At 36.3% G+C, this 26,193-nt stretch overlaps 1 protein-coding gene across 48 annotated transcripts in view; it reads right to left on the reverse strand.

The window, feature by feature from the left end:
- Nucleotides 1-26,193, reverse strand: part of CLASP2 (cytoplasmic linker associated protein 2) — a 146,440-nt gene that overhangs the window by 113,868 nt on the left and 6,379 nt on the right. For 47 of the 48 annotated variants that reach the window (XM_036332924.1, XM_036332929.1, XM_036332912.1 and 44 more), the window contains exons 2-7: nucleotides 25,368-25,446; nucleotides 22,617-22,720; nucleotides 20,834-20,925; nucleotides 19,609-19,684; nucleotides 16,283-16,380; nucleotides 10,424-10,494 (exon numbers count right to left, since the gene is read on the reverse strand). In XM_036332924.1, the coding sequence (XP_036188817.1) occupies nucleotides 10,424-10,494; nucleotides 16,283-16,380; nucleotides 19,609-19,684; nucleotides 20,834-20,925; nucleotides 22,617-22,720; nucleotides 25,368-25,446 (520 nt within the window). Of the gene's footprint in view, nucleotides 1-4,641; nucleotides 4,764-10,423; nucleotides 10,495-16,282; nucleotides 16,381-19,608; nucleotides 19,685-20,833; nucleotides 20,926-22,616; nucleotides 22,721-25,367; nucleotides 25,447-26,193 lie in introns of those variants that run through there. The other variant, XM_036332932.1, reaches the window with a different exon arrangement.

Genomic DNA, 26,193 nt, shown 5'->3' on the forward strand with positions numbered 1-26,193 from the left:
AATCAAACAGTAAAAATGTAAAATGTCTTCATTAAAACTAAAATGAAAAATTTTAGTAAAATAATTAGAAATTGAAAATCCAAATGCTTCAAAATAAAACGGCCAAATTTTTATATTCACTTGAAGATGCTATGTTCTCAGCAGCAAGTTAGTCTTAAATAAGCTATTATATTTATAAAAAAGAAAGTTTATATTATACAAAGTTTAAAAGAGGTAAAGAAATTGATAAAGTCTCTTAAAATTTCGGGATAGGTATTAACTATTTGAAGACATTTACCCTTTTCTTTAAGGGGGCCCTTTAAAATTTCAAGATCTTCAATAGTTCAGTGAAGGGGCAAACACAATTTAAACCATTATTTGGTATTAACAAAATTAACATATTTCATGAAAACATAGTATCAAACTAAATAATAAATGCAGCTCATAAAATGGTTTATTTAGAACCTTTACACAATCTAGTCATTTCAGGCAAATTTTCTTTTCTTTTTTTTAATAGATGAGAGAGAATCACTGATCTGCTGCCTCCAGCACGCCCCCCATGGGGATCAAGCCTGCAACCCAAGCATGTGCCCCAACCAGGAATCAAACCATGACCTCCTGGTTCATAAGTTGATGCTCAACTACTGAGCCACATCAGCCAGGCTTAGGTAAATTTTCATGACAGCTACAGATTGGTCATAACAGCTGTCAAGCACATCAACTATACATTCTACAAAGCTGTACACCTTTTCTTGAAGATTCAGGTTCATTAGCAACATCATGTTTGAGGCTAGGTTGCAACTGGGCTCAAGGTCTTGCACCCAAATGGGTAAATAAGCCCTCTTCAAGAAGGCTAAGATTTTTAATCTTAGTGTCTAATTACTGCCTATATTGTTGCTAAATACTCAATCTTTTGTCCCTTGTAATTTACTTTTTCTCCTTATAAACTTCCCCCCGCCCCCCATTATCATTGGTCCCAGAAGAAAAGTTTGGCCTTTTTGCCAGTAAGAGTTGCTTTCTTTCAGTGATTTAAATTACCCAATCACAGAATATTCCAGGGTATGGAAGAGATCATTCATTCAGTATTCAGCATTATTTCTTTTCTTTTCTTTTTTTAAATATTTTATTGATTTTTTATAGAGAAGAAGGGAGAGGGAGAGTTAGAAACATCGATGAGAGAGAAACATCTATCAGCTGCCTCCTGCACAGCCCCCACTGGGGATGTGCCCGCAACCAAGGTACATGCCCTTGACCGGAATCAAACCTGGGGCCCTTCCGCAGGCCGACGCTCTATCCACTGAGCCAAACCGGTTCGGCCAGCATAATTTCTTACTGTTGTTCCCTAGCTCCCCAAACCAGTAGTTATACATCAAATTGGAGTGGTCCCAGAAGGCTTACCCCTAGAAGGCCAAAGTTATATCATCAATTATATACATTTTTAAAAAAGATTCATTCATGTTTGAAATAATAAACTGTGTTGAAATATTAAAAGTTTACAAATAGTCTATTTGCAACAAAACCTTATTTCTTTCCAGCCACTCTTTGGCATAACAACAAAAGGCCAAATTCCTCTTATGAGCTTCTGAGGCAGACTGCAGGGCTCAGCGCCACATAATAATCCTACAGGCTTTTAACTCTATCAGGTTTGACTGCTGAGTTACTTCACAGTCATTTGACTGCTTAGTTTTATAAGTTTGGGTAAGGATAAATACAACTAAACAGAAAGATACCTGAAACTTATAATTGATAGTTTTTATAGTGCTTCACAAATCCAAGTTTGCTGAAGTTAAGCTTATGTAACATTCAATAGATAATAGATTAATAACCAGAATATATAAAGAGCAATTATAAATAAGCAACAAAAAAGTCAAACAACCAAAAAGTTGCCTAAGGATGCCAGAAGGTAATCCACAGAAAAGGAAATACAAATAAACAAACCTATGCAGATGATCAACCTTATTAGAAAGCAAAGATGTTTTCGAAAGGGTGAGGTATTTCTCACTCATCTGATATGCAAATTTTAAAAAGATAAATAACAACAAAAACTGAAAAGAATGCAGATAAGTGGTAAAGCCTCTTTTGGCATAAATTAGTTACAGCTAACGCAATTTGAAATAAAGAACTTGGATCCAGAAATTCTACTTTTAGACTACTTTAAAAAATATATATGTGTGGGTGTATGTGTATGTACACATATACGTTTTGTACAAAGGTATTTTTTCACAATCATTTAGAAAAATAATGTGATTAAACAATCTAAAATTCCATAACAGAAAAAATGGTCATAATACATCCATACTATGGAATTCTATACAACAGTTCAAACAAATAAGGCAGCTACACATGATTGCATTAAAAAAACTCTATGCCATATTGAGCACACAGCAAATGGCAAATATATATTCAGAATGATACAATTTATGTAAACTCAGTAAAAACAAAACCATTTATTTTGATAGTTAATATGCATGTAAGGTATGAAAAGACAAATTCCATACTAATAGAAGTATTCATCTCAGCTTATACCTATGACCAAGGCTTACAGGTAGTTTGAAGGGGACTTTTGCTCTATCTGCATTGTTTGAATTTTGAAAATAAGATTGTATTTGTCTTAAGTTGATAATTCAAAATGAAGGAATAAAAAACAACATAGGAATAGTGCAATTCAATTGTTATATATATGTTCACATGATAACAGTATGGTGTATGTGCATTACACGTGAGAGATTAAATATGCAGAGTATATGAAAATGTTATAGCTATAAATCTCTATATATGTATTTCTATATTGTTTACTGTGCAGATTTTTAATTTTTAATAAAGGTGTATTACTTTAATTATCAATAAAATACAATAAAGGTATTTCCATTTTGAAGAAAAAAATGAACAGAAGGTTACCCTCTGAGCATTATAAGAGATTACTTTGATTTTTTAAAAATCAAGACATTCCTAAACAGTCTGAATGCATTTATATACCATCTGAAAATAGAAAAACTAAGTAACTGTACCTTGATAGCCATTGAACCTATATGTTTAAGAAATAAAATCTGAATATTGCCCAAACCAAATGCAACATTTAAAGTTGCCTGTAAATTACAATTTACACAAACAACTTGGCAATATCCTAAGTATATGAAAACTTGATGGCTTTTACCTTAAAAAGTAGTAGTTAAAATTAAATTGTTACTGATTTATATAAGGTCATATAAAAGTTACATAGATTCTTTTTTATGGAATAAACCATAACAATATGCAAAACAAAATTACTATCATACTTCCATTAACATGTACATAATAATTTAAGTGACCGTTACTAAAATCATCGTTTTGGTAAGTTTGCATCCTATTCCTCATAGTTCCAAGGGAACAAACACCTTAGAGCAGTGGTTCTCAAACTTCCTAATGCCGCGACCCTTTAATACAGTTCCTCATGTTGTGGTGACCCCCAATTTCAATGTTACAAATTGAACATAATTAAAGCATAGTGATTAATCACAAAAACAATATTTAATTATATAGGTGTTTTCCGATGATCTTAGGGCGACCCCTGTGAAAGGGTCGTTCGACCCCCAAAGGGGTCGTGACCCACAGATTGAGAACCGCTGCCTTAGAGGAAAATCATTGCATAGTCATAAGGAAGGCTAAAGCTATTAGAATTAAAACTCCCAAATACTGTCAGTCTTCCTTAACAACTTAGTGAAAGAATGCACAAAACATTTTTGAGTAACCTCAAATTTCCCTTCATACATATCTCTGGTTTTGATGCAATTAGAAAGTATACCTCTAAATATCTTAACAAAAGATTTAATAATGAAAAAAGAAAAAAAAACACCTAAATTATTATGTGTTATGAAGGACAATACAAATGCACTAGATTTGGTTCTAGTTGTTCTGTGCCTGGGACTTATAATCTCAGCAAGCCTCAGTTTTCTAATCTGTAAAATGAAAATACCAAAATACTCTGTATACTTCACAGAGTTATCTGTACCTGACGAGTTAATGTATACTAAGTATACAAAAATGCTTTGGGAACTAAAATGCATATTAGAAATATTTTTTAGATGATTGCTATCATAATAAAGCACTTGCAAAATCAATTTTTAATCAAATTAATATCCTATATAGAAACTGCAAAAGAGTAAATATTTTCTACCGAATTGTTTACTAGGGACAATGACAAATTACAAGCATATTAATTAAATAGGGTCTATGGCAAGCCATTTTGCTTCTTTTACTACTTTATACCACAGAATTCTACTTGTTGTGAAATACCACAGGAAAGATGTTAAGCTAGTTAACCAAACCTTCCTGCCAAAATCTGTCATTCTTCCAAAGGCCATGTTCTCTCTTTAAAGCTTTTGCATATATTCCATGTTTATTCCAATATCGCTTCTTCATATCTACCACCAAAGACTGAGGGCTTCCTTGGGTTACAAGGTAAATTGTCACCTTATATTTGCCAGATCTCAGACAGACATATCAAGTAGAAAAAGATACCAAATGACAAGTAAGCACACACGTGCATACATCATACATGAGTGTATATACACACACACCTTCTTCATTCTTTAGGGAGAAATATATTCCTTACATAGCAAATGATTGTCACTTTAAAAGGAAGTGTATAACACAAGCAAAAGAAGAAAAATAAATCTTACTCACCATCTCCCATAGCCATTCAGATGGTCCAGGGAGCTCTTTCTCAAACCAAGAGGTCAAACAGCACAGCAAATAAATGCAGCTCAGTGCCTGCGCCACTGGGCTCGGCCTGCAGCCTGCAGACACCGGGAGCACTGTGTGACCCAGGCTGCGCTGCAGCTCTGCACCGCAATAGCCAACAGCTGCTACTCCATTTCAAAATAAAAGTCTGGGGTCTTGTTGAAAACCCTCATCTAATTTAGCTGAGCCTAGCAGTGCTTGATCAAGATTATTCTTTAACTGCATACAAGCAGTTAGATACAGGTTATGATGTTTCTCCTTGTGCTGGCTGACTGAAATGTAATGTAAGAAAAGCTCTGAGAATCAATAAATGTCATTCCACGGGGGAGGGGGGACTTTTAATGCAATCATCAAAACACAAGGCATGTGTTCAGCAATCATTTTCTGCTTCCCTAAAGATATGCATGTAATCAGTAGCAATCACATGATCTGATGGATTAACTGATTTGCGCCTTTTTAAAAGGTTTTCATCCTTTTAATATTTACAAAAGGAGATTGCTAGAAGTGCACCAACAGGAATAGTCCAGTTTCCATGATTAACTGCTCTCATTATGCAGGAAGCATTTCTGGCTGCCGTAAACAAATCACGTCAAAGGCAGCCCATCAAAGGCTGTTCTGTGTGTGGACAGCAGGGCCACGCAGAACAAAGCTTGCTTCTGGTGGAGACAGAAGCTCGCCAGTGCGCAGCTGCAGGGACACGGAGCACCCTCCATCCAAACTGCACAACCATCAGCACATTGTCAAGCTCAGAGAAAGCCCTGGGGCTCATGGTCACAAACAGATACGGTACCTTTAAAAATCAACATAAGAGGTGCTTTGCTTTTCACCAAAGGGTATGTTATAAATATAAATATATATATATATGTATATATATTAAAAAAAAAAGCTAAACTGTAGGTTACCTTATTGCCTCTAATATGCCAAATATCAAGGTAATTTGATATCCTAATTTCTATGCATGATTTTATAGCCAGCCTCCTAGAGCAATTCTTTTCCTAGCAATTGTTTCAAACAGAGAAGCTGGGAAATACTTTACAATGATTACATGCCTAGACTGCATTCGTTTCTACACATACACTAGACAAATCAGAATTATTCCGTTTTTTCACAGTGAAAGAGAAAAAAATTTGCAGTCAGAACCACCAACACTGTTGGTGTTTACATCTTGATTAGCGTAGGAGACTGTCTGGAAAGCTCCATGACGACACCAGGGCCTGTTATGATCATAGTGGCCTGCAACTTTCAGTCTTTTCTTTCAGGCAGGGCTGGTGTCCCCTCCTTTCAATCACAATCTGATTAATTTCAAATCCAGTTTCCTTTTACTAGCAGAGCTAATTCCACTGCACTTAGGGATTCTGCCTAACTCACACTCTGTAATACAAGAATTAAACTCAGGCTTGAAACACACTCAAGACAAAAAGTGCTGTGCATTTGTCACTAATTCTAAACTAAATGAAATACTCAAATCTTAAAGGATACAATTTACTTTATGTTCTTCCAGCTCATCCCTAGCCTCACTGGGCTCTAGCCAACCCTGACCTCCCTATGTCCTTTTCTACCCCTGGGTCTTTATGGTCACATTTTCTCTGCCCCAAACACTTTTCCTATCATTTATGCCATAATTAGCTTGTTCTCCTTTATCAGATCTCAATTCAAATGTGTCAACTCTCAGAGAAATCTGCCCCATTATACTAAAGTGGCATCACTGAGTTAATTACCAACTCCATATCCTATTCACTTTATTTAATGACTTAAGATGACAGCTTTTAGCTATAATGACTCTTAAAAAGTCATACCACCTTTACAACAAATCCTCTGGTTTTTGTTTTTGTCTGTATTTAGCAAAAAGACTTTTCATTCACAACCACTCTAAGTCAATATAAGAAGTGTGATGTTTCATTATTATGGTTTCAGACAAAAGCATACTAAAAAATTTTACTTACTATGATAGTTTCTAGTCACAGAATATCATATGGAACAAATCTGAATTAAATGCCATGTTTGGGTAAACTCCCAACAATTTGCTTTGCATATGTACACAAAGTGAGAGAACGAAAAGGTGGTATCTTTAATGGCTCCTCAGTCCATTATGTGCATTAATCTATATATATACATATATATATAAAAAAACTTAATATGCAAATTGTCCCCATGGAAGTTCAACCAGGAGACCAATCACTCACTATCATGTGCGCTGACCACCTGGGGGGAGGATGGGAGGGGGGCACAGAACAAAGGAAGGCCTTGATCGGCCCTGATCACCGGCCAGGCCTAGGGACCCTACCCGTGCCGGAATTTCATGCACCGGGCCTCTAGTTATTTTTATAAGTTTTCATGTTGAGCCTTTATTTTGACCTAAAATAGTTTCTTGTTCTATTACTGTTTTGTTTAAGACTTTTTAATTGATGTTGTTTTTTTAAGAGAGAGAGAGAGAGAGAGAGAGAGAGAGAGAGAAACATCTATGTGAGAAGGAAATATCAATTGGCTGCCTCCTGCATGCCCCCTACTGGGGATGGAGCCCACAACCTAAGTATGTGCCCTGAGCGGGAATCAAACCAGCAAACTTTCAGGGCACGAGATGACACCCAACCAACTGAGCCACATGGGTCAGGGCCTGTTCTATTACTTTTAGTTTACAATTTTAGTTTGAGTGCACAATAACAATGAGCCAACAAAGGGCTAAAAATGTTGTGGGGGAAAATTGTGCAGAAATAAAAAAGGAGTTGAATAAATCTTCATTACATTCTTTGGGTACAAACTATTTTTTGCATTTGTTACTTATAAAAATTTGTTTTCAGTGTTTGATACATTTGTCTACCTGTGACAATTATTCAAGTATCCTGGACTGAGATGAAATATACTATTAGTGGAAATAATTTTCTCATTTAATGGCTTTTGATTTGGCAGCAAGGATTTTAGGAATAATTTAAATTAATTTCATTAAACAAAGGGTAATTGTATTTCGTCCATCACCAACTGTATTCACTTTGGATTCCCATGTGTTCCTTGTTTATGATCTCTTCTCCCTTACTAGAATGTAGGCTTGCTGAGGCAGCATCTTTAACTGTCTTCTGCACTGCTGTGACATGATCTAATTTTAAGATCATTCTCACTTCTGGGTAAAAAAAAAAGATTCCAGAGGGCAAACATGGAACTGTAACATGTAATAATCTAGGTAAAAACTATCTACTGTTGCCCTGACTGGTTTGGCTCAGTGGATAGAGCGTCGGCCTGCGGACTCAAGGGTCCCAGGTTCGATTCCAGTCAAGGGCATGTACCTTGGCTGCGGGCACATCCCCAGTAGGAGGTGTGCAGGAGGCAGCTGATCAATGTTTCTCTCTCATCGATGTTTCTAACTCTCTATCCCTCTCCCTTCCTCTCTGTAAAAAATCAATAAAATATATTTAAAAAAAAAAAACTATCTACTGTAACATGTAATAATCTACGTAAAAATGAAGGAGATTCAGAGTGGGGTTTTAGCAGTGGAGATGAAAAAAAAATTTGGGATATATCAATATTTCAGAGGAAGAAATGACCAATTAAGTTAGACTAATTAGTAAAGGACTAATTAGTAAAGGACTAATTAGGAGTCAATTCAGATTTCTAGCCTAAGCTAATAGTGGTACCACTGATTGAAATGGGTAAAGCAGGGAAGAACAGATTTGAAGGAAAGGAAGAGACAACAGGGTTTCAATTTTGGACATGCTAAGTCTGGGATGCTCATTAGGCATCCAAATGGAAATGTCATAGATGCCACAGGCTACCAAATCTAGAGCATAAGGGATAGACTGAATGAGGGCTAGAACTACACATTTAAGAATCATCAGCAAATAGTTACCATTTAAAGCCTTTGGGCTAAAGTAGGTCACTGAGAGAAAATAATGACAAGGGAGAGGAGGGGGTTGAGGGTAGTCAACATGATAAACAGGCTTCCCTCTACTAGTCTCCACCCTTATTAACAAATCCATTAAAGTATTTTTCAATGACAGCATAGTATTTTCATCAAAAACATCATGGCTGCTTGGCTGGTGTGGCTCAGGGATTGAGCGTTGACCTATGAACCTGGAGGTCACAGTTCAATTTCCAGTTGGGGCACATGCCCAGGTTGCACGCACAATCCCCAGTGGGGAGTGTGCAAGAGGCAGCCCATCAATAGTTCTCTCTCATCATTGATGTTTCTCTCCCTCTCCCTCCTCTCTGAAATCAATAAAAAATGGTTTTTAAAACAAAACAAAACATCATGACCAATTTCTATACCCCAATATACTGTATATGTATTACAGATTTTAACATTCACATTTGACCATATTTACAATATTCAGAGCATAACCCCCAATACAAAAATATCTCCGAAGGCGCCCCTAAGAGAAATAAGTGGTAGATACTAACCCCAAGCCTCCTTGTTTATGGAGAGATAAACAAGAGAAAAGAAATGAGAACTTAAAGAATAGGGGATAAAATAATCTCCTATTTTGATAGTAACAGAAATAACCTCACAAAACACAATTACAGTACTTTCAAAATAAACCATACCAAATAATAAATATTTTAAGGTTATAATATCCATTACACTCTTTTTCTTAGAGTTGTAACTACAAAGTTTGGAATACACAAGTGAGAATGCACTGTAAATGGTATGAAAACACAACTCTTAATTTAAGGAATTTTAACAACTCTTCATCTTCCTGCTGTTTCTGGTTTCTATGGAAATGGACAGAGGTAACTGCTGAGAAAATAAGGACAAGGCACTCAAAACACCTTCTATTCAGAGGAGTGATAAACAGCTGGCAGTCAGGGGAAGTACCAGTAGTACTGAAGTCAATTTATGCTTCTAGAACTAAGTTTAGATTAGGGTAGACACAATCTTTTTAACACTAATTTCTCACTCCACCTGCCTTCCTGCAACAAAACAAGGTTCAATCTTGGTTTAATCCAGAGGGGAAAAAACCCCACTAAATTATTTCAGAAACTAGTTTTCCTATTATTTAACTATACAACTTATATACCAAATTATTTCACCAGCATCATTTACATAGTACTAAGTTAATCACACTCTCTTTAATAGGAACTTAATTCCCTAGGTGAAAAACCATCTATACTATGTTTTGAAATAGAATATATTCTTTATAGGGCTAATTAATAATTAAAGACTGAAGTCTAGGTAAATGGTACCCAATAAAACCAAATACAACTTAGTATCCTTACAAAAAGTAGAGCAACTACAAAATCAAATAAACGCCACATACTAACTTCAACTTCTAATTCAGAAGCCAAAGATAATTATGTTGGTAAAGTTCCTACGTCTGTGTTTCTTCACCAGTGTCATCACTGGTAGTCTACACATAGGTGTAATAGAGCCCATCAACCCCACAATTTCTACTAAAAACAACAAAGTAAAACAGTTACTATGGGAATAAAAAACACATTCCATGCATGAAACGTAGAGGACAAGAAGGTCACCATATCTTCAACCCAGAAGATACAAAACATAGGCAAAAGAACAGGATCATTTTGCACAAAAGAGTACACCCATTATTAATTTTCACTTATTCTAAGTAAGTGCAAATGGCCAGCAGGATATAAAGACTTTATTATTATATCCTAAGTTTTAAATCACAAAATCAAATCTGATGTAACAGTTGACTTGAAAACATATTTTAGTGTCTAAAAGTTTGTTAATAATCTTAGAAATGTTTAAGAACCAGAATAATTTAATTATTCTTACCTTTGCAGACACTCAAAATCATACCGCCTGAATTTTGCACTTCATCAAATTTGGCAAATATCATTTCTAATCTGGGAATAAAGAATACATTTTGTTTGTTTTACATACACTTTAATGAGGAACAATTCCTTTCACCATCTCCCTGAGAAAAAAACAATTCCAGGGATTTAGTTAGGTCTATACATCTCTCTTTTACAATGAACTCACTTACTGAAAAAAAGACAAAACCCATCTCTCTTCAGTTGACAGAACCAGCCAAATACAGATAGCACTCTCCACACTTGTAGGCATATCTGTGAAATGGTAACTTTAACACAAAGCAGTTTCCCATGTTTCATCATAAAATTATTTCTCGAATCCGTCAAAAATACTTCAGTTCCAACTTTATAATGAATCCACTCAGTCACCAATACACCCTTAAAAAGTACACAGAACCATGTTAAGGAAACATAAAACCAGAGAAATCAAACTGGGCCCATATAAAACAAGGAACTTAACAGATAAATGCTGTTTGTGTTCTGACTGCTCCACTGAGCAGAATATGACCACTATGAAAAAAATAATCTAATTTTCAAACAATTACAATATTCAGGATATTACACAGAATTTATTATATTTAATTGACTATATTGAATTCTTGCGAATAAATGCTAGATGAAAGAGGGCAATAGTTAGTGGAACAATAATCTGAAGAAATGGGTAAAGCAAAATTCATTCATATCAGAAATGTGTCCAGTATTTTGAAGACTCAAAATACTACCTATAAAGAATGAGGTCATGTGCTAAAAGAGTAGAGAACACGCTGCGTGGTTGAAAAACCCAATTGTACACGCCTTGTACCCATGTAGTCCTGCCCATCCTGCAGCACCTAGTTAGAGAAACAGCATAGAGAAGACTGACACAAGCGTAACACAGAGGAAAGAACTATGAACTGAGAGTCAGGAAGCCTTCAGGTTCTCACCAACTAGCTGTCACTACTCTGGGTCTCAGAGTCTTCATCTGCCAAGTGGCTAGCCACTTAGGAGAGAAGCCACAGGTAAGAGTACGATTAATAAGTTGCTGGTGTATTTCAGTAAGGACATTAAAGTATAAGCCATCCACATATGATAAAATCCCTATGAGGCTAAAATTACTAATATAACTTAAGAAGAAAGGAATATTGTAGGCCAATTTTATTTTGAGCATAACGCAAAAATCCTAAGCACATATGTGGACACTTAATTTATAACAAAACGAACATTGAAGAAAAATGTTTTTAATAAGTGGTACTGGGTCAAGTGGATATCCATAGGGGGAAAAAATGTATCTGAACCTCTATCTCACACCATTAAAAAAATATCCCATGTGTACAATAAACCTAACTATAAATAAAACTTCAAAACAATTACACAGAGAATGTCTTCACGACAAAGAAGGCAAAGATTTTTTTAAACCAGACACAAAACGTGTTTAATCATAAAGGAAATGACTAAGAACTACATTAAAATTAAGACCTATTCACACCAAGAGACATCAAGAAACCAAACTGGCAAGTGACAGGGTAGGAGAATATATCTGAAACATATATATAGCTAACAATGGGCTTATATCTAGAATGTATTTTAAAAAGTCCTACCAATCAATTTTTTAAAATGATAGAGCACCCATGCCGGGCCTGCGTGGTTCAGGGACCGAGCATCAACCTATGAACCAGGAGGTCAGGGTTTGATTCCCAGTCAGGACACATGCCAGGGTTGCAGGCTCGATCCCCAATAGGGGGCGTGCAGGAGGCAGTCAATCAAAGATTCTCTCTCATCCTTGATGTTTTTATCTCTCTCTCCCTTCTCTGAAATCAACAAAATATATTAAAAAATAATAAAATAAAATGACAGACCACCCAATTTTTTAAAATGGGCAAGAGACCTGAAAACACACTTTACAGGAACATACCTAAATAACTGATAAATTTGAAATGGTGCTCTTCTTTATTAGTAATCAGAAAAGTGCAGATTAGAACCATATGAGGATATATGAACCAGAAACCTAAATTAATAAGAGTAACAAGTATCAGTGAAAATGTAGAATGGCAACTTGCAAATAGTGCTAGTAAGAATATAAATAGGTACAACCACCCTGGAAAACTGTCAATATCAACTAAAGGTAAATATACCCTATTAGAGGCCCGATGCATGAAATTCATGCAAGGGTCATGGCCCTGGCCCCAGCCACCACCTGCTGCGGCTTTGTCCGGAAGGACATCTGGTCTAATTAGCATATTGCGCTTTTATTATTATAGATGGCCCAGCAATTCCACTCAGATATATTCCAAGAGGACGAATATATTCATACACCAAGAGAAACGTATAAGAATGCTTTGAACAGAATTATTCATAAAGCTACAAATTAAAAAACAACTCAAAAGTCTATCAACAGTATGGAATAATTAAGTATGGCCTACTCACACAATGGAAAACTATAAGGCAATGAAAATGAACAACTGTAGCTGAACCCAACAATACAAATGTATCTTAAAAACATAATTACTGCCCTGGCCGGTTTGGCTCAGTGGATAGAGCATCGGCCTGTGGACTGAAGGGTCCCAGGTTCGATTCTGGTCAAGGGCATGTACCTTGGTTGTGGGCTTGATCCCCCATGTGGGGCATACAGAGGCAGCCAATCAATGATTCTCTTTCATCATTGATGTTTCTATCTCTCTCCCTCTCCCTTCCTCTCTGAAATCAATAAAAAAATACATTAAAAAAACCCCTACAAAACCATAATATTAACTGAAAGAAGCCAGATATAAAAAAGTATACACTATATGATTCCATTTATATAAAATTTAAAAACGGGCAAAACTGAACTATGGTAATAGAAGTCAGAATTGTAGTTACTTTTCAGAAGGAGAGAAAAGGGAAGGATTAAAATGGATTTGGGGAGGCTTCTGGAATGTTATAATATTCTTCTTCTTCACTTGCATGATGGATACATGGGTGAATTCACTTTGTGATAATTTACAGAGCTTCATACTTATGATTTATGTACTTTTCTGTATGGATGTCATATTTGCATAAAAATTTAAAATAAAAGAAAAATAATTTCAATAAAAAATTTAAAATACATAATTTATTATATATAATATGTATATAACACATATATACATATATATTTAGGGTGGGGCAAAAGTAGGTTTACAGTTGTGAGTACCCAAAACATAGTTTATTCTTATATTATTTATTATTGCATTCTTTTCCACATGAATGACAGTATAACTACTTCTGCTCCACCCCACATACACTCTCACACATAAATATATGTGGTAACATGATTTCTTTCATCCTCTTAAAATAATATAGAATATATTCAAATGAAATTCTTGTTAGCCCTACAAGCAGAAAGCAAATTAGTGAATAAGCAAGCAAAATACTTATTTATTGGACAACCTTATCACCAAAAAATTAGCACTTGAAAAAAATCTTACATAGTAAAAGATAGCCAGATGTAATATTTATGATAATAAAACACACAACCACCTATGAAATAGTTTTGCTCCTCTTAATACCCCCTGCCAAAAAACTAATCAAGTCTCCAGATCCAACTACCAATTTACAGGATATAAAGACAGAAGACCATGTTAAACTGCACCACAGGAAAAGAATTAGCAATACCCAGAATATGGGAAACTTTATAAGATAAACTACTAGACATATTCATAAAATAAAATACAAGGCAAAAAAATAAATAAATAAATGCTGGGTCTACATGAAGATTTAAAAAGACATAAAACATATCAACTAACTGTTGGACTTTATTTGGATACTGATTCAAACAAACTACCAAAAATACATAGGTACTTATGACATTTGAAAAACAACTGGAAATTTGAACCTTGACTGCATATTTGATTTTACAGAATTATTTATAAAGAAATGTAAGGTTTGAAGATAGTATTGTGGTTGTAATTGAAAAAAATATTTTTCCCCCTTAAGAAATATATTAAACTAGAGGCCCCGTGCATGAGATTCGGGCACTGGGGGAGGGGAGGGGGTCCCCTCAGCCCCACCTGCACCCTCTCACAGTCTGGGACCCCTTGGGGGATGTCCACCTGGCAGCTTAGGCCCACTCCCTAAGCCAACAGTCAGACATCCCTCTTGCAGTGTGGGACCCCTCGCTCTTTACTTTACTGCCCGCCTGCAGCGGAGGCGGGAGAGGCTCCCACCACCACCGCTGCGCTTTCGAGCCATGAGCCTGGCTTCTGGCTGAACCGCGCTCCCTCTGTGGGAGCGTCGCTCAGCCAGAAGCCAGGCTCGCTGCTCCTTAGCACTGCCTGAGCGGCGCTCCCCCTTTTATTATCTATAATAAATAAAGGCATAATATGCTAATTAGACTGGATGTCCTTCCTGATGACCTTTCAGATGAAGCCACGGCAGCAGGGGCCGAGGCAGAGGCAGCTGTGGCAGCGGCAGGGGCCAAGCCCCTTGCACGAATTTCGCACACCGGGTCTCTAATATAGGATAATTACAGAGGAAATGTTATGACGACTTGGATTTACTTCAAAATAATACAGTACAAAAGTAAGTAGGTAAGGGTATAACATACAAAACTGGCCACAGTTGTTAACTGCTGAAACTGGGCAGGGGGTACATGAAGTTTCATTGTACTATTCTGTTTAATATGTTTGAAATTTTCCATAATAAAAAGGTAAGCCCTAGCTGGTTTTGCTCAGTGGATAGAGCATTGGCCTTCGGACTGAAGGGTCCTGGGTTCGATTCCACTCAGGGCACATGCCCGGGGTTGTGGGCTCGATCCCCAGTAGGCGGTGTGCAGGAGGCAGCCAATCAATAATTCCCTCTCTTCACTGATGTTTCTCTTTTTCTCTTCCTTTCCCTTCCTCTCTTGAAATCTAAAATTTCATTACAAAAAGAAAATCTAACTGGAATAATGTCTTAAATAAAAATATAAACTCTAAGAAGTAGTATAGAAAAAAGTATCTTTGAAAAAAAAAAGTTCTGATACACTGGAAGCTCCTCAAGAGGAATGTTGTTAACCTGATTGCTGCTACTCTGCTGATTCAGGATCTTCTTTTTTATTTCACTAGGTTTTAAGGGTAATGATTGATTCTTACATAGTTTTCTGTTAGCCAGTATCTTGTATAGTACCTTTCAACAGCAGGTACTCAAAAAATAATTAATGAATGGATTACTATTTTTACTAAATCCTTGCTCCAGCCATCTTCCAAATTATGACCATACTGCCTGGTATCAAAAGATAGTTACCTACACCCTGGCTGGGTGGGATCAGTGCGTTGAAACCTTGTCCCATACACCAAAAGTTTGTGGGTTAGATTCCCAATCAGGCACATACCTGGGTTGTGAGTTCAATCCCCAGCTGGGGAGCATACAGGGCGGGGGGGGGGGGGGGGGGGGGCTGTGGTTGTGGCAACCAATGTTTCTCTCTCTAAATAAGTAAATAACATGTGTGCATATAATGAAACAGTGTCCAAAAAGATTACTTTTAAAAAAATATATATTTTTATTGATTTCAGAGAGGAAGGGAGAGGGGGAGAGAGAGAGAGAGAGAAACATCAATGATGAGAAAGAATCATTGACTGGCTGCCTCCTGCACACCCCCTAGTGGGGATTGAGCCCACAACCCCGGGCATGTGATCTTGACTGGAATCGAACCCGGGGCCCTTTGGTCTGCAAGCTGATGCTCTATCCACTGAGCCAAGTCAGCTACGGCGAAGAGCTTTTTAAGTGGTGATAACCTATATATCCTCTTGTATATTTTGAATTTCAAAACATTTCAAAAAACTGGATCCAACTTAACACATAAAATTAGAACTTTTTAAATCAATGGCAAAAATTTAGTAAGACTTACCTAGCAGGGGGAATTCCTCTCTTAGAAAGATCCACTCTTACTTTCTCTCCCACATGTCTATAAATCTCCACTATAGCCAATATTGCAGCATCTCTCACCTGCCAAAGAATTCAGAACTTTAAAAAAAATATATGAGATACAATAAAATACTTCACATCAAGGTAGCATTACACAGGAAGACAAACTTGAAGCTCCAAGTTGGTTTTAGTATCTCTAAACTCCTAAGAGATTCTGGCAGGTTATTAACAACAACAACAACAACAAAACACACGCAAAAGAGGAATGCCAAGAAACCTCTAGAGCAGTGGTTCTCAACCTTCCTAATGCCCCGACCCTTTAATACAGTTCCTCATGTTGTGGTGACCCCCAACCATAAAATTATTTTCATTGCTACTTCATAACTGTAATTTTGCTACTGTTATGAATTGTAATGTAAATATCTGATATGCAGGATGTATTTTCACTGTTACAAATTGAACACAATTAAAGCATAGTGATTAATCACAAAACAATATGTAATTATATATGTGTTTTCCGATGGTCTTAGGCGACCCCTGTGAAAGGGTTGTTCGACCCCAAAGGGGTGGTGACCCACAGGTTGGCGACCCACAGGTTGAGAACCGCTGCTCTAGAGAAACCTTGTAAAAGGTTTTACAAAAATCTAAAAAACATGTAAATAAAAGTTATTAAAGTGGCTTTTAAAAAGTCTTCTTTTTGTAATAAGATTGTATAAGCAATGCCAATAATGAATACAAATCATTGCCACGGTTAATACATTTTCCTGCCTTTCAAGAATGTGGCCTGATCCTAACTAGTTTAGTTTAGTGGTTAGTGTGTCGGCCCGCAGACTGAAGGGTTGTGGGTTCCATTCCATTCAAGGGCATGTAGCCCAGTTGTAGGCTCAATCCCCAGTCCCCTTTGGGCATGTGTGGGAGGCAACCAATTGATATGTCTCTCTCACATTGATGTTTCTCTTCTCCCCCTCCCTTCCACTCTCTCTAAAAATCAATGGAAAAAATATTCTCGGGTGAGGATTAACAACAAAAAAGAATATGGCCTGAGCACAAACAGATATTTATACACCAATGTTCTCAATATCATTATTCAAAATAGCCAAAAAGTGGAAATAACCCACATATCCATGCATGAATGAATGGATTTTAAAAAATGGTATATACATACAATGAAATAGTATTGTCTTAAAAAGGAAATTCTTTTTTTTTTTAAATAATTTTTTTTTCTCAACTGAAGACATGCTTTTTATTGCTTTTATTTTATTTTATTTTTTTAAATATATTTTATTGATTTTTTACAGAGAGGAAGGGAGAGGGATAGAGAATTAGAAACATCGATGAGAGAAACATCGATCAGCTGCCTCCTGCACACCCCGTACTGGGGATGTGCCCACAACCAAGGTACATGCCCTTGACTGGAATCGAACCTGGAACCCTTCAGTCCGCAGGCCGACACTCTATCCACTGAGCCAAACCGGTCAGGGCTTAAAAAGGAAATTCTGACACATGCTGCAACATGAATGAACCCTGAAGACATTATACTAAGTAAAATATGCTAGATGCAAAAGTACAAATATTTTATGGTTCCACTTTTATGAAGTTACCTAGAGTAGTCAAATTCCTATGGAGAGAAAGTAAAATATAATTGTGAGGAACTGAGGAGTTGGAGGGGATGCGGAGTTACTGTTTAATGGGAAGACAGTTTCTATTTGGTAAAATGAAAAAGTTCTGGAGATGGATGGTGGTGATGGCTGCACAACAATGAATGTACTTAATGCCAATAAACTGTACAGTTTAAAATGGTTGAAATAGTAAATTTTATGTTGTGTATATTTTACCACAATTAAAAGAGAAAAAATGTGGCCTAAAGACGGGAATTTGGAAGACAGCTAGCTCTAATTTCCCTGCAGAGTTCACTGTCAGAGAGCAAATGAAGAGACAGAACTTCTTACAAACCTCCAGAGGAGCAGCTAGCTAGGGACTAAAAGCAGGGAAAACCTTATGCAGGGTATTTCCAAATGCACAAGCTGTGCCAAAAAGGTTACAACTAAGATTCAACTCTACTAGAAGGGATGGGATCCAGAACATATCCCTGTATTATGCCTACAGTATATGAAGCTCAGGTAAAAAAATGTCTAACAAGTGATAGACCACTGGCACAAATTCCCTGTTAAGTATGGTTTTGACCAGGGGTCCTCAAACTTTTTAAACAGGGGGCCAGTTCACTGTCCCTCAGACCGTTGGAGGGCCGGACTATAGTTTAAAAAAAAACTATGAACAAATTCCTATGCACACTGCACATATCTTATTTTGAAGTAAAAAAACAAAACGGGAACAAATACAATATTTGTATTTGCATGTGGCCCGCGGGCCGTAGTCTGAGGACCCCTGGTTTTGACTGTTGCAAAAAAGTCGTTGTTATGCCACTCAGAAACAAAGGGAACTGACAACCTGCTCTCACAGTTAATACCCAGGACCACAGAAGGGAATCCAAGTTACTTGTTACTCAATTTTTCAGACTCAAGAGCTATACTTGAGCCCTGGCCAGTGTGGCTCAGTGGGTTGGGGCGTTGTCCCAAGCACCAAAGAGTCAAGGACTCGATCCCTGGTCAGGGCACACCCCATGTTGCAGGTTCAATCCCAGTTCGGGTGCGTACAAAAGGCAACTGATGAGTGATTTCCTCTCTCTCTCCCGCTCTCTAGAATCAATGAAAAAATTATCCTGACGTGAAAATTAAAAAGAAAGAGAAAAAAAAAGAATTATGGCCAAAACCAGTTTGGCTCAGTGGATAGAGCATCGGCCTGCGGACTGAAAGGTCCCAGGTTCGATTCCGGTCAAGGGCATGTACCTGGGTTGCGGGCACATCCCCAGTGGGAGGTGTGCAGGAGGCAGCTGATCGATGTCTCTCTCTCATCGATGTTTCTAACTCTCTATCTCTCTCCCTTTCTCTCTGTAAAAAAATCAATAAAATATATTTAAAAAAAAAAAAAAGAATTATGCTTTAAAAGTCCAATCTATCCTTAATACTAGCTAACAACTAACAAACTTAAGCAACTTAAGTGAATATGATATGTTCTTAAAAACTAACTTTGGTGGATTTTAAATTAAAAAAATGAGGGGAAATCTTCACTAACCCCTTTCTACCCTCTCTTCTTCTTTTTCTTTTTAAAATAGACTAAGAAGGGGACATCTGTAATACTTCCAATAATAAAGATAAATTTAAAAATAAAAATAATATCGACTAAGAGCACTAACAAAGAAGCTGTAGCCAAAAAATTAGTCAACACTTAAATATGTAAATAAAATTTTACCTGACTGTTGGAATCTCCAAATAGGATACACAAATGTGGTACCAACTTGCTGAGGACTAGTGGTTGAGCTCCAAAACTAAATATAATTTGAAAAAAATAAAGAGAATTTGGTTTTAATCAAACAGTAAACAAATATCCTCTGCTTTCTTCTTGTCTGTATTAATAAGACAGATATGGTAGAGAGCATGGGCACACATCATTAAAACATGAAGGTATGAGACACAAGCAAAAACTAATTCTAAACAATGTCAAATATGCAAACTTGAGTAATCATGACTAACAATGAAATTGTCAATACAAGATCCAACAGAGCAAAATGTTCAACCAATGGCACTCTTAAACCGGGCAAACTCTCAATGACTAAAGAAAATTTGAGCTTTTGTTTGAAAATAGTGATTTATTTTTAGACTCTGGATCTCAAATTTGCATTCCAATAAAATATTTACGTATTAATTTTTGGTGAGGTCATGGGTTGAAAGCAAATGACAGGAGAGCCAAAAAACACAAAAGTTGTGCAGACTGAATGCACTTACAAGCTCTAGATGGCAGAAAGGACCATAGAGGAATAAAAGAAAATAAATGAAGGTATAGTTAGAGGAAAAGAAGTAACATTACAGGAAAAGTTGAAAGCTACTATATATTACCTATCTTGTTGCACAGAACTTAAAAAATTAATCCAGAAAGAGAACAAAACTACACTTTACAATTTCTTCAGATTGGAGCTCTGAGCCCTGTGGCATCTATGCTGTCAGAACTCTGCACACAGCTACCAGATTCACTGTCTAGTTACCTGGGAGTCTTGTTCAGTCTATGATTTTCAAAACCACCCACACTGTTCTAGAAAGCCCAGGTGGGGAAATGGCTACAATATATGAAATACCACTGAGTTAAAACCAGTTCCAAACTAGGTCCAGAACAGAAGTAGATCCTAAGTTACATAAACATATTTGCTATATTACCATCTACTTTGGGGAGCAACTATTAACATGCTAAAGAAAAAAAAGAAAAACACTTCTTATAACTAATAATTTTAAATTAACAACCTGAAAGATAACAAAAAATTAACGAAGGTATCAAATAAAATAAAAACTCTTGTACTAGAGATCAGTTAATAACTACTTAAAATTTATTTCCATAGCTCTCCTCAAGCTCTGTGAAATGGATATTACTTTTTTAAGAAAAATGAAAAACACAGGCAGCTGTTTTCAGTAATCATAAAACTTACATGTTTAAGGTTTCAATAAGACACAGACACACGCCTTCTCGAGATCGAAAATTCTTGTGCTTAAAACCAGAAGCCAACTGTTCCCAAATGTGCTATTTGAAAGAAAAGTAAACATGTATAACAAAATATTAAATTACTCATGTTAAAATATTTTATCTATTCTCAAACTTACCAATCTTATTGGTAAATGAATTTTCTCCTTAGACTATTCACTCTCTACAAGTTTTTCTAAGCCAAATTTTCACTGATGTTGCTCTCACCCAATTTTTAATATCTTAATTACATTTTTTACTTTTTATTTCATATATTTCACTTTAGATTTAATTATTCTCAGAAAAACTATGTCCAACATCCAAAACCATTAGAATTTCCAAGGACAGAATTTGTTCTAAACTTTAGAAATCTTCAACAACAATGCTACCATTATAAGTCCAATAGTCCAGTAAGCATTTAAAAGGTCCAATGTTGCCTAGCAACTACTACAGACTGTCACATGGAACAGGCTTTTTCAACATTTTAGAATTCAGGCTTTTCTTCTTTTAAAATTGGATCCAAATACAGAAACATATTTGAGCAAGTCATTTTATTGCTAACCACTATAATTTATTTTAGAAAAAGCATAGATAAACCTATACAAATAATCCAAAACAATTACATGAGTTTGGTATAAAAAGAAACCCAACTTTATTTTTCCAGCTATATGGCCAATTGTCCTCATCAATTCTTTCTCCACATTTAGAAATATAATTTATTAAATTCAAGTGTGTACACACACACACCTTTCCCTGGACTCTATTCTTTCTGAACTCTGTATTCAGTTCTACTAATATATTTCTCTCTTCTCTCACTCACTCTCTGTCAAACTTTCTAGAAGGTAACTTGGAAGCTTACAAAACAAAACAAACCTGACTCTGTAACACCACCTCTGGAACATTATTCTATATGTATACTTACAGTTATGTCCAAAGATACATGTACAATGATGTTTCCTATAGTACTATTTGTGATAATAGCATCAAAAACAAGTTAAAATTTGAACACTGACCAAGGATTGAAGGATATCCACCATATTATTAACAAGGACTTTGGTTCAATCTGGGAAAACAGTTTACTTTTACAAAGCAATACTCCTTGGTTTTTTAATGAATCATGTAATATTATAATTTTTAAACAGTATTTTAAATGATAACACGTAATATCATTATGTGTATTGCAAATTCTGATCTTTTTGTACTTAACATGGGCTACTCTTTAAATGTTTGTGTACATGTCAACTAATTTCTGCTTCTTTCAAAACAATTCCACATAAGGGCAATTTTTTTTACTGTATTCATAAAATACAGGCCACTGTCATAAACGATATACCTTATACAATTAGCAACTACTTGTTAAAATAAAAAAATTTCTTCCTGTCTTTGTAAGAATTGCAGAAATTAACATAACATTCAGTATTTCTCAAAATAAGCTTCTGCACTGAACATTTTATAATAATGCAGGTAAGGAAAAACTAAAAATCCTAAAAAATAATATTATCAGTATACTGTCAGGTCACTAAAATCTCCGAGTTAGCTTTCTAAAAAAGCATTTGAGTAAAAAACAGAACAAAAAGTAAAATATAGATATTTAATCTTAAATTTCAACTTCTTTAAAGCACTAGCAACAATTAATTGTTTAAAATTTCAGCTTTCATGTCCCCTGGGGAATGAGTTGCTGTGATTACCATCTATCCTTACTGATATTTCATCAATAATTAGCAAAATAGGAATTTTAAATGTAGGCCTACCATCGGTGGTGCTACTTGGTCCATTAACTTCAAGAGCAGAATCTGAGCTTCATCACGAATTTTGTCTTTGGCATCTCCCAGTCTGTCTATTAAAGCTACAATAACTAGAAAGAGAGGAAAAAGAATAAATAAGCTATATTTTACAAAATTACAAATAGTAATTGTTTTCATAAATTAAAAGTTATGAAGTACGCAAATTGTTTCCACTTCTTTAAAAATATATATATATTTCTTTATTGATTTCAGAGAGGAAGGGAGAGGGAGAGAGAGAGAGAGAGAGAGAGAGAGAGAGAGAGAGAGAGAGAGAGAGAGAGAAAGAGAGAAACAAAAATGATGAGAATCATTGATTGGCAGCCTCCAGCACATCCCCTACTGGGGATTGAGCCCGCAACCCAGGCATGTGCCCTTGGCCGGAATCAAACCTGGGACCCTTCAGTCCACAGGCCAATGCTCTATCCACTGAGCCAAACCTGCTAGGGCTGTTTTTACTTCTTTATTCATGACTCTAATAAAATATAACTGAAAAGCAAGCTCAACAACACTTAAGGAGAAAAGAAATTACATTCCTTTTGGTAGGAAATGATTAGAGTGAGAAGCCAACTATACCAAATGGAGTGATACCATTCCAATATTTAGGCTTAATTAAGGAAATGATTGTGTAATAAAACAAGAAGTCCTCATTATAATCATAAGCCTAATCATGAGGCAACACAAGTACCTGACAATTGGAACAATGTAAATCCTTCTCATCTTGCTTAGATGTATTGTTAACACTAGAGAAATTCATCAACATCTGTAGAATTAGCTACTGTGGGACTCTGGTTCTGATAGCGTCTGAGAGGCAGTCCAGGACAATAATAAACCTTCATGTTAGATATAATTATATACTAAGAACTGAATTATCTCATTTAATCCCACTGCCTCAATGTGACTAGTCAGTACATTAAACCCCATCTGGCCTTCTTTGCGTCTGAAAAATAAGTGATATATGTAATGCCTAGAATTACTCTCAAGTCTAACTATTGTCTGTAACAACTAATAACAGGAGCTACTATAGGGCAGGGGTCACAAACATAAACACCTACAGCCAAAGAGGTATGGGAAATACAGAAAATGAACCATATCTAAGAACTACAGTATTCCCACCTTGCTGTATTATAACTGACATTCTCAGTTTTGAGGAGACAAGAGGAGATGGGAAGAACTTAGGAACTGAAAAGCTCATGATCCAGACAAAAGGGAAGCTACAACACAGCTTCAACCAATAATTACATGTGGGAATACAAGGTTGGGGTTGCCACATTGGCCAATCTTTCATAAACAAATCATAAATATGATTTTTTATGTAAAACTTCCTAATGTTAAACATTGATTCAATATGTTTTAAGAAAATACATAAATAAAACGTTCACAGAGCAAAGATTTAAAAACCTATCCTAGGATTTTAAGCAGGAGACTGATGTAGTAAAAAAAAAAAAATCTTTTCAGAAGATACCCCACAGAGAATGAATTGGAACCAGGAATTAATTTAAAAAGGAGCAATAAAGATAGGGAAACTCACTAAGATGCTTCTGCTGAAAGGATAGCTAGACGATAAAAATAAAAGTGGAAACTGGCAGAATTTGATGGCACACAAAACATGAAGAAAAAAGCTGACCAAAGATAATTCAAAAATAAGTGTGATGATACATTATGAGACATTCACTTAATCCATAGGAGAGATTAACAAACATCTGAGGTTACCCTTAAATGTTTCTATATAATAGGAACGAAATCCACTCACCAAAGCACTCCAAAGGTATATGAAGGTCACTCAGGTTTAGAAAATAGGTCAGAGCCAACTCTGTAATCCTAACTACCACACAAAGAAGAGCATTGTACTGGTATAATGCTCTTCTTTGCAAACACACTGTAAGTAAGTGCTGTTCAAAGTATGGCTGGTAGCCCAGGACCAATCTACAAATTGTCTGCAGTAAGAAAAATTGAGAGTGTTTATAAAATAAAGTTTTTAAAACAATCTGACCAAAGTAATTTTGTTTGTTAAATCTAATAATAACAAATTGGGCCTTGGATTTTTTCATTTCATTTTGCTATAACCTATTTTTATTGCATTTTACAAAATTGGTCTGCAACAAACGAGCAGTGAAAGAACTAGTCCTTCACCATAGAAAGCTTGAAAAGTGGTGCTATAAGTTATATTATAAATTTTAATATGTTACAAAAAGAGTAAAAATATAGTAAAAATTTTGAAAATATAAAGTAAGAATCTATTATCACTATACTTAGTAAGCTTCTTGCTTCTGTTTCTTTGTCTCAAAAGGAATATAATTATCTATTTGAATATGCTTCAAGTTTTTTATGTCCAGGTAAACTATAATGCTACTTAGCAGATCTCCGAGTTGTACAAAATTACATTTTTTGCATTTACAGTTTTGTTAAACAAAAACTATGAAAAAAAAAACCAGTATGTCAAAACCTACAATAATTTTTATTTTATTTAAAAAAAATATTTTTATTGATTTCAGAGAGGAAGGGAGAGGGTGAGAGACATAGAAACATCAATGATAAGAGAGAATCACTGATCAGCTAGCTACCTCATGCACCCCTCACACCGGGGATCGAGCCCACAACGCAGGCATGTGCCCTGACTGGGAATTGAACCGTGACCTCCTAGTTCATAGGTCAACGCTCAACCACTGAGCCACACCAGCTGGGCCTACAATGATTTTTAAATAAATAAAGTTAACTTACCCATTGCTACGTAGGACTTAAATCGTGTTGATAATCTGTCCACAAAGGCACTTAAAATTTCCAATCCCATTAATGATATCTACAGAAGGAAAAAAATTTTTAATGAATACAAATTATCTATGCATACTTTAATACCAGTTTACAATTGTCGACATACAAAAACCTTCATATAATATACTAGAGGCCTGGTGCACGAAATTCGTGCACTTGGGGAGACAGGGGCAGGGGGGTCCCTCAGCCCAGCCTGCACCCTCTCGCAGTCCAGGAGCCCTTGGGGGATGTCCAATTGACAGCTTAGGCCCGCTCCCTGCGCAGCGATGCCATCAGTCTGACATCCTTAAGGCTGCCATGGAGATGGGAGAGGCTCCCGCCACTGCCACTGCGCTCACCAGCTGTGAGCCTGGCTTCTGGGTGAGCGGCGCTCCCCCTGTGGGAGTGCACTGACCACCAGGGGGGCAGCTCCTGTGTTGAGCATCTGCTCCTGGTGGTCAGTGTGCGTCATAGCAACCAGTTGTTCCACTGTTTGGTCAATTTGCATATTAGCCTTTTATCATATAGGATACTATCAAGCTGATGCCGACACTGGAAAGTATCATCCTTCAAAAGGTAAAGGGGAACAAAATGAAAAGGCAACCCACGAGAGAAACCAAGATGGCGGCATAGGTTAACGCCGGAGTTTGCTGCTTTGAACAACTACTTCAAAAGTGAAACTAAAAGACGGAAGGGACATCACCCAGAACCACAGGAACGCTGGCTGAGTGGAAGTCCTACAACTAGGAGGAAAGAGAAACGCATACGGACACTCAGAGGAGGCACAGTGCTGAAG

This window comes from Myotis myotis, unplaced genomic scaffold (genome assembly GCF_014108235.1).
Source record: "Myotis myotis isolate mMyoMyo1 unplaced genomic scaffold, mMyoMyo1.p scaffold_m19_p_13, whole genome shotgun sequence".
NCBI classification, from domain to species: Eukaryota; Metazoa; Chordata; class Mammalia; order Chiroptera; family Vespertilionidae; genus Myotis; species Myotis myotis.